At 32.2% G+C, this 16611-nt stretch overlaps 1 protein-coding gene across 1 annotated transcript in view; it reads right to left on the bottom strand.

The window, feature by feature from the left end:
- LOC130453153 (monocarboxylate transporter 12-like) overlaps window positions 1-16611 on the bottom strand; it is a 34444-nt gene that overhangs the window by 6869 nt on the left and 10964 nt on the right. Inside the window, exon 2 of the mRNA XM_056792761.1 lies at window positions 858-1183. Within this exon, the coding sequence (XP_056648739.1) occupies window positions 858-1172 (315 nt within the window). The 5' untranslated portion in view covers window positions 1173-1183. The remainder of the gene's footprint in view (window positions 1-857; window positions 1184-16611) is intronic.

Raw genomic sequence — 16611 nt, forward strand, 5'->3', positions numbered from 1 at the left:
TTACGTATTCGATTTTTTTCCTTCTAACATTATCCCCTATGTCTAGGAATCTAGAGTAGCTCGCTAACCAATCGAATTAAAAGGTAGTTCGTACGATATGGGTAATCTAGAATCAGTACAAATACTAATATCTGTTTCGCACAGAGAATAAAATATAAATAGCCAAAAAATTGATGTTTATACTGTGATAAAAAGATTAAAACACTGCCAATACGAATTTTTCAATGTTTACTGGAAAGTTATATTAGCTTTGTTCGCGGGTTTGATTCCAAATTAGTTTAGGGACCGATCGCATGCGCAGTTTCATAATAGTCCTTCCGCTATTGTGATTTCTTTTTATATTATTTTGATACATAAAGCTCGACGGGTGCCCTCCGTATATAAATGGATTCTAAACGCCAAGATGTTCACTTTTTTAGTTTTCAGATAAAAGTAAAAGTTGAAAGGACACTTTTAAATGATGTATAAACGTCGTAAGGTCAACTTTTGCTTTTATTCCAATTCCTATTTTTATTTTTTTGTATAAATCCATTTTATGTTCACCAGGTTCCAAGACAAGAGACGTTGACCAGCAATATATAAGGAGAGATAATAGAGAGAGATAATTTTTAGGAACAGAAAATATTATCCTGAGGTACTCCGTTCCATAGAATTGTATGCTTGAATTGCTTGATCTAGTTCTATTACTTTGTATTTACATACAAAAACTAGCCATGAAATCGACGGAAAATCGTCATGATTTTTCGAAAAAATAGCAAAGCAATGTCGGAGTAGGGATATACATAAAAACGCATAAATTAAGCATCTCTTTTAATATACAGACAATTGCTTTGTTCTAGGACAAACATTTAACTTACCAACGTTACTTCCGCCGTTTCGACTCCAAATTCTTCGGCAATTTTCTCAAGGAATGTACCGAATGAAAATATTGTACCATCAACAACCAAATTACAAACAAAAGAAGCGATTACTACTACCCATCCCCAACCTCCATCAGGTGGTATGATTATATCTGGATCACTTGAAACTTCTAGTGCTAAAGGATCTGTTTCATCGTTATTTATCACAGTTTTATCTATTTTTTCATTCCAGTCTTTTGTTTCTTCCGATTCCACTAAAGATACTTTTTGGTATCCACTTTTTTCTGGAGTATCGGTTATTGTATTAGGCATTTTGAGGTTATCTGAAAATAAGTAAAAATAATACGTTTTTATCCAAGTCGATAAATTAACATTTTATTTAAAGAAAGAACCAACTACTTCCTATCTATACGCCACGACGAATATAAAATTTTTTATACAAATTTCGTTTGATTTATCAAATTGGTACCCTTTCAACATTTACTAAAACTAAAATCTTTTAGCTAATCGCATTAGCTTCAATATAATATCAAATATTGTAAAGTTTCTTGCTTTCACAACAAATGATAAGCTGTTCAAGTGGTGGTCACCATATTGCGACAATGCCAGATGCAGCGAGAAGTGACCAATGCTCTGTTTCCAGAGTTTACCGCCGTTACCGAGAGACTGATAACTTTCATCGAAGACGACGTTCCGAAAGAAAAAGGTGCATATAAGAGATGACCGATTCATTATCAAGAAAATCGCTGAGAAATCGGGTCCTCACTGGTGTTCAAGTGCCAACAGAGCTCAGAGAAACGTGATGAGTAGCTCTGAGAGGCTGAACAATCAGAAGACTCAATGCAGTTAACCTTGAGCCAAAGAGATAAGCTACTGGCCTCAAATTAACCTTAACCCACCCGAAAGATTTGCCAGTTGCACATTAATTGGATTGACGTTCTCCTCTCAGACGAAAGCTGAGGGTGTCTGTATGGTAGCGATAGACGAAGATGAATCTACAGAAGACTAGGAGAAAAATTTACGCAGTGTCGCATTAAAGACAACGAGGATTCAGGAGGAGGTTCATGGTTGGCTTATGCGTGCATTTCAATGGAAGCAAAAAGCGATACATAGAAGAAATTTTAGGGGATCACGTCATTCTCTACACCAGTTTCATCGGCGAAAACTTCATCCTAAGGCTGGAGAGGTGACCAAAAAGTAGAAATCTTTTTTTTTTCTTACATGCAAGTTTGTTGAACATAATTTCTTTACTATATTACGAAGGATGCCAAACAAATTAACAAAGTGATAAAATTTATCTTCATAATTTCAAAATTCAAAAGGAAATAATAGAATTAACTTTTTTATATGAATTTCGTTCCTTTTAGTGTAGTGATTGGAAAAATGAAGAAATTTGCTTAAATATGAACATTTAGTGAAATTTTCAATCATTTTTGTTTAGGGCTCCCCCAATGTCTATTATATGAACCAATTAAAAGAATTTCTTAATTACTATATGGCATTACAAGTTTGTATTCAAAATTTAATAGCACTTGGACCTAATGTTATCATTATTCAATCCTTTTATTCGATTTTATGTTATGTTTCAGAGGGAAATACAAAGGCTTATGTTCTCGGTAACAGAAGAAATTCAACATTCGGCCGGTAAATTTTTGTTCAATTACGTTATGATGTCGAATAAATCGTATATGAAGTTAGCAAGTTCGATAAACGAAAGAAGCTCAATGAAATGCTACAATGTGGCAAGAAATATTTTATATATTTCAATTGTTTACAAACTAATATTTAAGTATGTCGTCTAGTTCCAAAATTGTAATTTTTCCAACATATCGTTTCAAACTCGTCTCCGATTTGTGCCGTGAAGCCGGCCCTTTTTTGTTATAATGAAAGGGATGAACACATCATCAGTAAACACAATGTTCCCCATTATCGCAGCAAGATAGATCCTTTGGGTCGCAGTGTATATGACACTCCAATATCTATATAACGTCTATGTCGAGAAGGTATTTTCTCACATTCAGTTCAAATGGACGAAGTCCTGAAACACTGTAGCGTGGATGCGAGCTTCATAAATACTAGACGTAGCCAAAAAAATATCAGTTGAAAAAGTAGTGACAGCTGTTAATTTTTAGTTTTATAAAATATTGTGATTATGTACGCTGAAAAATTGTAAATAGCAGTCTCTGAAGACGATAACTTGGTTATCGAAACTCGGGTTAGACAGTGTACTAACCTATGGTTCCCAAAATTCCAACTTAATTTAGAAAAGTGAATTTCTAGGAAATTTTGAAGACCATATTCATTGAATTTGGCGAAAGCGGGATTCGTTTGAGGATTGTTTTTATATGTGTTTTTATCATAGCGGCGATTTGTTTACATTTTTTCTTTGAAGTAATTTCTAGGAAGGTCGTGTTTTTTCACTTTCTGTAATTTTATGAATCTCGTTTTTGCTATATATTCGACTTGTTTAGAGGCGAAAGTTAGTTTATAACAAATAGTCATAGTGAACGGGACAAAATAGAAAACTATTTTTTCATTTCGATTATGAATAATGTATAAATTACGAGTGATTTCCTATAAATAAAACCAAAATGGCGATGCTAATCCCACTCATTGGCTAAAATGCTTGTTACTTTATCTTAATCCCTCGTATTATTTTTTTTTTCTACAAATTTACTATTTTAAAAAATCGTCCATATTACAAGGGGAACCAAAAAAGTGAAAATATATTTTTATTAGATAGAGTTTGGATGTATTATATTACGAGGGGTATCGAAAAGATAAACAAAGAGACGATTTTTTGTTATTTTATAGATTTTATAGAAATAATCAAAAAAGTAAAGCGAAAAAATCGAAATGTCGAAATCTCTTCTATGGATTGGCCAGCTCGTAACCCAGACCTAAATCCTATTGAGCATTTATGATATGAAAAGTTCGGGCTGGAAATTCTGTACCAGCCATGAAGTAACATCGAGCAAGATCGACACTTATTCGATCCATGAAAATTCGATTGGAAACTATTTTTTTCTACTATTAATTTTTGTTTGATATTTTTTCTTTACCAAAAAGCTCGTTTGTTCCATTGGAGTATACCTAGTGGTTGAAAAGTTTCGTTCACTACCATTTTAATGTTAAAATGGCAAATAGTAATTCCAAACTCATAAAGAGAAAGTGTAAAAATGCTATGAACGCCACTGATTTTAGTTGTAGCATTTATTTTACAACCTGTCTACAATAAAAAGTCTTTGGAAGATGAAATTCTATTTTTAGAAAATTGTGCCGTTGTAGTCGTCACAAAATTATTTACCTATACGATAGCGGTAGAATGCATCTTTCTTTACCACGTAGGGGAAGATGGGGTAAAAAATATCTCATTATAAAATAAAAGTTTGTTAATTAAACTGCTTCGAATGATATATTATTGAAACAACCACTGAATATATTTTATAATTAATAAATAATTGACTACCTTGCACTAATAAAGAATGAATTAATGAAACGGAAAAAGATGAGTAGTTTCGGATGTGAATTGTGTCAAAAATCTTATAAGAAGCCTCCATGTATAGATATGTCGATTATAAGACTTGTTTGGGAAATGATCGTTATAAAAAAAAGTCTGTAGAACCCCACAATAGCTTTGATAGTACGGATTGAGATTTGTATAAACATTAATATTATTGTTTTAATAACTTTTTCATATGATTCATATTTTCTAAGTTTTCAAATATCTTAGATCTTTTCAAGTGAAAATATTGTTGGAGTTGATTGCTTTTTCCCCAGCTGTTTTCATCCTCTCCCATCCTGTGTTTTTTTCCATCCATATTGATCCTCATTTTCCTCAACCAACTTTATTTTTTCTGTTCGGCTCCATTTTGGGGTGCGCTTTCAATCTTTTGAATTAAGAATGCCTCAACTCGAGACGGTCATATTTTAGGTAAACGAAAAAGTAATCCGAGTACATAATACATCTCGTAACGGATTCCCTTGGAGTATTACCTGGAGTTTAGTACTCAATCCACCTTCTAAAGTTGGAAAATCCAGAAATTAAAACCTAGAATTTCTAAATTCTTAGGTTAGATTACGTTATCTAACGTAAATTCACAATTTTATAAATAATACATTAACTAACCGGGGGGAATATTTTTTATTGGACAATGATTTAATTAATAACATATATTTGGAACTGAAATATCCTGTAGATATATATTTTAGTTTTGTTTTTCATTCCATGATTAAAATCCTGAACTGCATAATCTTCCGTCACGAGTTGTCTAATCTTAATGACAACCACTATCACGAGTTGGCACGTTGTAACAGAAGTTAAAATTTTATGGCGGGTATTAAAATCACGAGTCTCATTTCGTTCTTCCTTTCTTGTTGTTGTAAACTCATCCTCCATATATCTTCCGTATCATTCTTTCTTCTTCCATTTTCAGGACAAACATCTTATCGTTTCTCTACTTTGTACTGGGCTTTTTTGTGTGTCCACGTTTCTGATACATGTGTCAGTATGGATAAGGTTATTTTTTCTGCCTTATTATTATTTACATTCATTTTCCTAGTCATACCTGATCCTCATAACAAAATTTTCAACAATTTCGAACTATTTTTGATTCCAATTCTAATTACAGACTCTAAAAGCTTACTACTATATTCTGACCAGACTCAATTAACTCGAAACCGATATAGAGATTATTATTTTTTTTTTAAGATCGAACTATTAAAGATGTTAATATCGATATTGTCGCATTCAACGTTAGACGAGATTCAATAATCGTCGAAATTAAAAACTACTAGATCTTTATTTAGTACTCTATTAGTAGAAGAAGAAATATTTAAATGAGGAAATTTGAGTTTATCATTATCTTAAGATCATTACAAATATGAAGAAGATGGTAATACAATTTAGGAATTTAGAACAAAAAAATGAATTTCTTTTCTTCTGTATTTCGATTTTTTAAATTACAATTTAGAAACCGTCTAATTTATCATGTTCCTATTACTTCCGGTTGTATTATATTTCAAGACCAGTAAAAGGTAGACGAGTTTATTTACCAGGAAATTAGATCGAAACGATAAATAGTAACTTCCGGTTTTTTCATAACTAGAATAAATACCATGTGAATAAATTTGACCAAAAAAATAACATTTTTATGTTTTTCTATACAAACATTTATTCAAAATAAGCTTATCAAGTGCGGCATACTTGTATTAGCTTTATCTCATTTTCCATACAGGGACGGTGTTCAGGATGACCAATTAAGGAAACAAAATATATTACCGGGAAAGGAATAAACCAAAACTTAGAACAGGTCTGAATATTAATAAAAAAAATACGTCATAACTCTATGAGGCTGTAAAAGAAATAAAAACTTATCAAAAAGCTATAAAGTAGGGCACTGAAAAATGTATAAAGTTCCATTAACAGAAGTGTGAGACATTGAAAACACGATCAAATTTGCAAAGGAAGAAGAGACCATAAACCAAAATCCCGAATTGTAATACCAAACAATCAAAAAATACAGTATGATAACAAAGATAAAATCAAGATGATGACAATAAGCTCAGAAACGAAGAAATGCGATATCAAAATATAAATCAGAGATAGACAAATAGAATATTTCAAATACCTCGGCTCAATGATAGCAGGAGATAGAATATAGGAGAAAAAAATAATATCCCATGTATGAGCGAGCCCATCAAACTTGAACGACGGGGCTTAGCTTGGACCAAGGCTGGGAAACCCGATCTTGGCAAACCAAGCCTGATTGAAGTCTGGGTAACTTAGCTCCGGTCATTCTATAGTCAGCCAGCCTTAATAGAACTCTGAATAACTTTTATTCTAATATATTATTTATAATAGATATCTTAACATTAAAAGTAATATGTTTTCATGAATAAAATTCTTTTATGCATACAAGACAATAAAAATTTTCTTTATATGTCTAATTATTTAACTAGTATTTTTATGTACTTAATACTTAGTAGAATGCATTAATAAAAATTGTCACAAAACTAAAATTTCATTAACAATATATTAAAAATTTTACAAGCAGCCAGCTGGGATGTAGACCAGTTTTGGGTTTAACATTGTTATCATTCCAGAGTCCCACCAAGTCTGGGCCAATAATGGCTTCCAAGCTAGGGATAGAGTCGTACATACATGGCCTATACTGGCCTATACTAAAAACACATCAGCTTTCCACTGTATATCTCGAAAATGAGAGCTTCGTTTACATTACTTGAAAGACACCCTCTGTATATATAAATATAATTCACAAGCACAGTTACCATTAATTTGTTACTATATAACTTGACTATAAAACTATCCATAAGGACTTAAAATTTCACTTCAAAAGAAAAAGCAGAGTAACGCGGCAGCAAAACTCGATTACCATTGATAATTCCTCACATTCTAGACAATACCCTCAACTATGTAACTTCGCAGGACTTTCTAGACAAAACTTAACCATTGTAAGAAAGGTGAGAACCGGCTGCTCAAGATTCACTCATAGATATCTAATGGCGTTTATCATCAGACCCATTTGATGCAGCTGTAGTTCCAATTTAATAATAAAGCATAACCTCAATAACTGATTTTTTGGGACCCCAATGGTGGTCGTAATTCGAGGTATAGTAGCGAGTTTGTCAAATTAACTAGGCTTTAATATAAAATATCTATTCACACGATAGGGTTCCAGCAATAACCGAAATAGCACTGCACTTTACTAGTAGACTGAAGGATACGAGTGATTTGTAAGGTTTATAAATATCGATTGATGACAAAGACGAAAATTTTTTATTTGGAATGTTTTCTGAACATAGAACAACAGTGTTCTTGAAAAAAGACTCGATTTGTGGCAGTTAAGGGACTAATTCATCCACGATGACAATGCACCAGCTGACACAGCAACAATTTTTGGCTAAAAATAGCTTTTCTAAGTCGCGGTCGATGTTAGGAATACATAACGAGATTGCATTTGCGTTATTACTCTATTTAGCACTAAATGAGCTCAATACAATAATAAAGTTATTGGATTTTTGAAAGCATCGATTAAAACCTTCGAGATAATTCTAAATTTTCACCGCTATTTATCTGTTCTGGACTCTTCCATTCACTTGTTCTGTTCTCACCTTTAGAAAGACGTGAAAGGATTGATTTCACAATATTAGAAAAGTCAAGAAAGTAACGTTCAAAACGTGAAATGAAATTGAAATTGAATATTTTTTGAAAATAAATTTTTATGGTCCTAATAAACAAAAAAGAAATTTTTATCCAAATTTTTTTATGCCAAATCTATACAATAAGCTTTCTGTTCCTTAAAAACATAGAAGTAGAAGGTTAGAATCGTCATAGTAAACTCGATTTGAGTTTTGTATTCCCCAATTTTTTTTCTATTTTACACATTTCGTAATTACCTAATTTTAGTTAATAGCAAAATAAATTTGCCTTTATTATAATCTGAGAGGCATTTTTATTTATATATTTTTTCAACTGTCCGGATAAGAAAATATCGACCTTGAATTTTCCTACTAATGCAGCGTGCCCCACTCTACCCTACGTGCGTGTTACAAATCCAGTTTAGAAAAATGATGCAATACTTATAATTTTGACATCATGTCCTACTGGAAGCTACTTGCGGTTAATAATGTTTTTTGTTTTAATTATTATATTACATTTTGTTGGCAAAACTATCGATAACTAACAATTTTAATTTTTTTCCACTCATTTTTTGTATCAAATGAAAAATGTGAAGGTGAAATAATAAATAACTAAACGTTGTTGTTCAATGGATTTTTATAATCATTAGAATAAATAATAGGGAAAACCAATACAATTTTTATAGGAATATAAATAGTAATTTAGTAGATATTTTAATATGTAAGGGTGTGGGGACAAAAATCCGAATATTTTTTGACAGCTTAGCAAGTGAGGGCGTTGACAGAATGTTGTTTCTCGTAATTTGACAGTTTATTTCTCTATTAGAATATTTAATTAAGTTGGATAACTTAATTCACAACTTAGTAAAAAACTATTTATTAAGCAAAAAAACTAAATAAATAAAGTGGTTTCAATAATCTAACTATCCTCGTTGGATGTCAAGACGATTAAGAACATACTATGCGTGTAAATGCTCTCTTAAATACTAATTCTATTGTATACAAATTATTATATATTTATGGTCGTTATAATTACATCAATACATGAATAAGGGTAATTTGATAAGTTAATGGAACTTTAAGTCCCTAAGGGACATATGGAATCACTTAACTACGTTGGATCCCGTCAGGGGTGGGTCAATTTACAATAAATCTTAACGAAAACAATAGTAACTAAAAGTTAAATAGGTAGATATATGATTCTTCACACTCACATTAATGTAAGACAAAAATAAGGTAAACCGAGACGGTACGTTAATGGAGCATTTTATAACTTAATATAACGATGTAAAATAATTATTGACAAGGTTTATGAACATTTATTTCGATTGGAAGAAAGTCAGGATCAGACAGAAGAGCAAAAAAAGAAGAGATAAGCTTTGGTCAAAGAGCTTACAAAAACTGAAAATCAGTTTGAGAAAATTGGGTAAAAAATTCAAAAGATAAAGTATAGAGTTCATAAATTAAGAAAACCGGTATCCAAATATTCTGAGAAGCTACAAATTGTCTCAAAATCAAAACTTAAAAAGTCTCAGTGACAACTAGTTTTCGCTTGGTAAAGATTTGGAAATCGTTATCGACGACGAGTCATATTTTACTTTTGTCGGGAGTGAAACAGCAAATAAGAAGATTTATTATTGTCAGAAAGGCAAGAAAGTGAATTCAAAAGACAAAAAGTTCAACTCGAAAGTGATGGTATGGTTGGTGAGATTTTCTTCCGGTCGTTCTTCAGCATCGATTTGTCCTTCTGCAATTTCTGTAACCGCCAAAATATATGGAAAAGAATGGTAGATCTAAATTAACGCATTAATCATATTGTATTGTGTATTTTCCATATAAGGCAACTACTGATTACGCAAATGACGTTGTTGGAGACTATTCTTTTATTGAGAAGTCAAGGAATGTTGCTAATGTGCCTTAATTTAGGTCAATTGAACGTTTTTGTGCTAAATTTTAAACGAAACGTATATTTTGAAGGTTGGGAAGCAACTACTCACGAACAATTAAAAAAAAAATAGTAGAATTGAAAAAGAGAATTTTGAACAAACTCTGACAAACGCCAAATTTATTATATAGTTTATAAGTTCATATACAATAAACCTTTTCAAATAGCTGCCACTTGAAAACGAATATGGCTGATGGACGACAAATATATATAACTTTTGTTTAACCTGTCCATCTCATTCGAAAAAAACTACTTTTGCGCGGTGATGAGGTATGGAAGTTGATCTGAAAGGGATACTGTCAATTTTTTAATTTTTTTTCTCGATTTCCGGCTAATACGTCGTTCAAACATAAACTGCATCCTAACCAGCTGTCAAAGAAACGTAGTGAACGATGGCTAGATGCTATAAGGGACTTTTGAACCCCTCACCTCGTTCTTGTCACTGGTTGTCACATTTTTATAAATAATAATCTAATAAAATCAGTATAAAGTCCAACATTTCATAAAATTTTTTAAATTTCAGTTCACTTTCAAACTTTGCGTTTTAGTATTTTAAATTTTAACATGTGGCCTTGTCACACGATACCATACTTCGGTGATACCCTTCTTCCCCATTAACGTGTGACGTACTTTATGGATGGCCCCTAAGAAGAGTAGATTTAACAGAAGAAGCGAGATATACAAGTAACTATGATGCAAACATTTTATTTCAGGAACGTGCGTATGATTAGTAAACTGTTAAGTATTTTCATAAGTATATTTTAGCTAGATACAGCTAAACGGCCTCTGCTTCTTTTATGGTACATCTGATTGGGTCCAAGTTTGAACATGGGTTATATAACAGGTGAAACCTTCATTCACACGAAACAAAAAAGATATGAATGAGGAAAAAACGTTAAAAAATATACTTTGGTGTAAATAATCTTAGAGTATATCACATTTGTAGTTTGTAGAGTAGGAATCTTCAAAAAATAATCAATTCTGTCTTTGTGAAAGGTTACCAGGAAAGATGCTTGACCAAACCTACTTCTTTTCTATTCGTAGTCTCAACTCTAATTGAGTAGAATTTAATTAAATATTATCTTTTTATAGAAGGATATCTTCAAGTTTTACTAGTAAAGATTCAAACTTCATATACATATACAGAAAATGTTGCTGGAAAAATTCCATGAGGATATATTCAAAAAGTGCAGACAGATTTATCATTAGAAGACAGGAAGACGGATTTGATCCTTTCACTTAGTTAGCTCGTATCAATATATTATTAAAACCTATAGTTTCTAGCGAACCTTTAAAAACTTTGAGAAGAAAATTAAATAACTACACAGTTTTTGAAATTATTGTAGATTTCCTTGAATCATACACAGTAATTCATTCTCTTCTCTTCAAAATACAGATATTGCTAATAATAATAAAATGACATTTAAATCTGGTTTACCAGGATTTGGGTAATAGATTTAGAATATAATGTAACCTTCCTAGAAATTATTCAAAAGAAATAATGTATATAAACCGCTTGTTATAAAAACTGATATAAAATCAAAGATTAAATGAATTCCGGGAATTTTATCAAAAATGTCGCCTTCGCCGAATTTTAGAATTCTACTATATCCAGAACCGGACCCAGGGCGGAGATAAGTTCGTAATAATAAAGACAAACACAAAAAGTCACAACACGTAATTAAACAATAAACAGTGTCTTTTAAAAATAAATCTTAGGCAATGTAAGGAAACATAACGCATAATTACACTGAAAAAGTAGCAATAACGTTAAACACGTTGTTTGTCAGGTGAGAAATTAAGAAAAAGTGGGATTAATTACACTGATAACTGTTTAACGTCCATTTTAGAATCTTCTCATCTAAATGTTGGATTTCTATTTTCATTAACCTTGTAACAACTATCTAGTATGTAAAATAATAATTGATAAAATCATAATAATAATAGTTTACTGTTTAACCTGTTTCCACTTTTCATTAATGATATAAAAGAGATCGCTAAATCGTAACGAAATATTCACAAGGTGATAACCATGACCAAATATATTGATGAGGGAAAAAATACGATCTTGATAATAATTTAGAAATGTAGCATGCAAAAAATACATTTGATATAGTCCATTCGTTTATTTTGTTATAGTTTTTTTTATTTACGAAAAAAGGGCCCCATACACGGTCAATATTATTGTGCAATATTTTATATTGAGTGAATTCAAAAAGTTTAGAAATAAATTGTGCAATATAATGTCAGTCTGCCAGTTCTCTGCCCACCTTCTTATGTTAGTCTTGTTTGAAATTGTGTGTCTTATAAATTGTGTTCTTCTGACAAAGTTCTTAAAGTCATTTGGCTCACTTGTTCGAAGCTCATTCAGCAGTCTTTCATGAGTAAATTCACTCCTTTTTTTCAACCATTCCTTCATCCATATCCGCTTCCTCCTCTTCTTCGGCTTCGTTAGCAATGCAACTACCACACATGATGCAGCATCCAAATCACACATGGTAACTAAATCTCGTCACTCAAACCAAGATGGACGACTATTCAACTGTGGGTTGCGCAAATTTATTGAACTGTGGGTTGTACGATAATATTGACCGTGTATGGGGCCCTAAAGAGAACTACTAATTCAAAACTTAGTAACGTCATTAGAATTATTACTACAAAATAATCTAAATGTACCTAAACTAATAAAATTTTTTGGGCTTTTATTGATCTTTTATAATCATAAGCTGTAAAGATCAATAGAAACACATTTGGACTTGTTAAAAGCCTTTTGTATTAAAGATTACGTAGCCGTATCTTAAAATTTTGCTATATGCAAACGGTTTTGTTAAAGATGGTTTATTGACTATTGAATCTACTCGTACCGGTGACAGCAATGCTGATATCTTTAGAGAATGGTTCGTACAAATGATAGATCTTATCAAAGAGAAATTTAAAAAAAATTAAATTGATGGAATTGCAGAAAATCGTGAAATGGCGGTGGTTTGATTGCGATCTAAACCCGATTGAACTGGCATGAGTACAGATATACGTAGAAATTTAAAAAAAAATAGTTTTTCCAAAATGAGTGATGTTAAACGGTTGTTTAAGGACATCAATAATATGAAGTCTAAAAACTGGAAAAATACAGTAAATTAAAGAAGAAAATAAAATGTGGAAGTAGGACAATGTTTCTCTTTGCCCCTAATTGTGAATTGATTGCGACAGTTCATCTTATGATAACGATTTGAATTTAAAATAAATCATTATTTTTGAACGTAATGTTGTTTAAAAGTCAAAGTTTAAACCCTTATACCTAGTGAAAAAATAAAATGTTTTAGAAAAACTTGCACTTTTTACTTCCAAGCTGTAGTTGTAGATGACGAAAATACTCGATGTATAACTCAAAAAATAGTTTATCTGCTTACTAAAAGAAGTCTATGGACTTATATTATTAATCGGGTTAAAACGTTCTTCGCCGTCTTCCGATTCCCAGTTTCCATTTTTCTCGATCTTCCCAAAGATCTTCTTCCAATCCTCTCTCTCGAATATCCTTCTCGATACCTTCTCTCCAACTTAATCTTGGTCTTTCTCTCTTTCTTCTTCCTTGTGGTGCCCAATTTAAAATTTGTTTGGGTATGCGGTCTTCAGGCATTCTTTGGACATGTCCGTACCATCTTAACTGATTCACCATAATGTCTTCCGTAATCGTGTATTGCACCTTCATGATCTCCCTGATTCTGTCGTTTCTTATTTTTTCCAGTCTTGATATTCCTGCCGCGCGTCTCCAATAATCCATTTCTGTGGCTTCAAGCATTTTGACTGTTTTTTCTTTTAGATGCCAGACTTCGCTACTACATGTTGTTATACTTTTTATTATGCTATTGTATATTCGATGTTTGTTTTCCTTGGATATTTGTTTGTCCCACAATACACTATTTAGTTGTCTTATTGCTTGTCTTCCTTGGTTATTGCTTTGTGCTATTGCTTCATCTAATCTTCCATCATTAGTGATGATCATGCCTAGGTATTTGTATTTTGTACAATGACTTATTTGTGTTGTGTTTCTTCAAGTATTAAATTTTGTTGTTCTCCTCCAATACACATATATTCCGTTTTACTAAAATTTACTTCTAGACCCCATTTCCTGTATTCTTCTACTAGCTTTCTTGTCATATATTCTAAGTCTTCGTAGTCCTGTGCCAAGATTATTTGGTCATCTGCAAAACACAGGGTATATAGTGTGGAATCGATTAATGGAATGCCCGTGTTCTTACATTTCCTTTTCCAGTGTGCTAGTGCGTGTTCCAGGTATATCTTGAAGAGTATGGGTGACAGACAGCATCCTTGTCTCAACCCCTTATTGATGGAGAATCCTTTTGAGACCTTGTTTCCTATTTTTACTTGTGATTTATTGTTTTCATAAAGCTTTTGTACTGCTTTTATTAGGGCCGCATTTATATTTGTTCTTTCCAAGGCATCCCATAGTTTTGTTTGCGATACGCTGTCATATGCTTTTTTAAGGTCAACATACAAAAGGTGGAGTTCTTGATTTTTGGCGGTTTTCTTATCAATTATTTGCGAAATCGTAAATAAATGATCAATAGTCGACCTCCCCGCTCTGAAGCCTGCCTGTTCTTCTGCCTCCATGTTGCAATATTCCTGTTCGATTTTATTTTCTATGATTTTTCCATAAATTCTGGATATTGTACACAGCACTGTAAGTCCCCGGTAGTTGTCGCAATTTTCTCTGCCCCCTTTTTTATATACGGTAGTCATATAAGATGTTTTCCACTCTTGGGGTAGCGCTTCCCCATTTATATACTTCTGGAAAAGCATTTGCAGATGAGAAAAAAGTTTTTCAGTGCCATTTTTAATTAACTCTGGTGCTATTTGACCCGGGCCTGGAGATTTTCGATTCTTTAGTGACTGACAAACGTCTTTTACTTCTTTAATTGTAATTCTAAGCGGAGATGTGATGATGTTTATATTGTCCTGTTTTTGATTTTTGAACTCTGGTCTTGTTTCTGTAAACAATTTGGAGAAGTACTCATCCCATTTTTCTAATGTTATTGGCTATATAAGATTATTTTCAAATAATCTTATAGTCTATGGACTACGAATGCTTTATTATTTTAATACTCTCTCGATTAGAGTGTGGATTATAGAAGTATCACTTCATTGGAAGTCGTATACAAACTCTTAGCTATAATCATAAAAAGTCGATTAGGAAATACTTGAATGAACAAGTGGGTGAGTACCAGGGAGGCTTCAAAAAGGAAAGTCAACTAGCGATTAAATTTTCATTTTAGAGGCAATCCAGAACAATATCTATGACCAAGGATTAAACCTGCAGCTACTCTTTGTAGATTTCAAACAAGCGTATGATTCATTTAGTAAAAAACATTTGTTGAATAACACCGATACTGAAGTAATTGTCGAGGTAAGCCTATTGGAAAATTTTGGTACAAAAAGAGGTTTAAAGCAAGAAGACCCAACTATCAATAGTGCTCTTCAATCTTTTATAAGAAATGATCCTGAGATGTAGTGGCATCCGAACCCAGGGTATGATTTACAACAAAAAATACAAATCCTTGCCTACGCAGATGATGTAGTACTTATAAGTAGAACTAAAGAGGAACTACTCTTTGAAAAGAAAGAAACAGAATTTGGATTACCAAAACCAAATATATGGAGATGGGAAGGGAATAACTCCAATCAATTAAAAGTTGCGACAGAGCCAAACAGAGAGTTAGATTTGATAAAGTCTAGGAGTTCGATTGCCTAGATGTGACAGTGACAAACCAAGGAGATGAGACCAGGAAAATCGACAAAAAACTGGGGAGAGAGAACATAATGTTTGGATACCGAGGACTATTTCAAGAACTGCCAAATTACACATTTATTGGATAGTATACAACCAACGGTGTTATATGACAGCGAGTATTGCTGTCAACTAAACAAAAAATAACAAAACGAAATAAACATATCGGAGAAAAAAGTATTTAGAAGGATTTTTGGAGGAGTATAGAAGCAAAACGAATTGATGAGGACAGATGCTGGGATGGGATATGTAATCAGAGCAATAGCCAGAATGGACGAAGATAATTGAGTGAAAAGATCCTTAATAAGAAGACTAGGGGCGAGAAGGAAAAAAGTTTGTATGGAAGGTCTAGAAAGGATACGAATAGAGAACTAGCGTTGAAGAAAACTAAATAGAGGAAAGCAGTAGATCTACTCCAAGCTTGTGCCTATAAGACCTGTTCATCTGTGTTATATATACAGGGTGTTTCTAACTTTATGCGACAGAATTCAGGAGTGAATACTCGGATGAAATTAAGGTTGGTGGTGACCCAAATTTTTTATTTTTTATTTTTTAAATTTCAGTAAAGATAGAAACTTCAGTAATAGAAGATAGTGTACATTTTCCAATGTTCAAACCTTAAAAGGAAGGAACGTTTCCGCGGCCAACATATACATATATATTCTTTTTCAGCATAAAAAACCCAAATTTCAAATCGGGCGCGTATGCAACCTAAACTAAATACTTACCAAAACTTTTTTTATGGAAAACAATTATTTAAGAATTTTTTCCTAAAGCCGATAGCTGCAGAGAAAAAAAAAATAAAAAAATAAACACCATAATTTATTATTTTTGATGTAAAA

This window comes from Diorhabda sublineata, chromosome 2, assembly GCF_026230105.1.
Source record: "Diorhabda sublineata isolate icDioSubl1.1 chromosome 2, icDioSubl1.1, whole genome shotgun sequence".
In the NCBI taxonomy this organism is placed as follows: Eukaryota; Metazoa; Arthropoda; class Insecta; order Coleoptera; family Chrysomelidae; genus Diorhabda; species Diorhabda sublineata.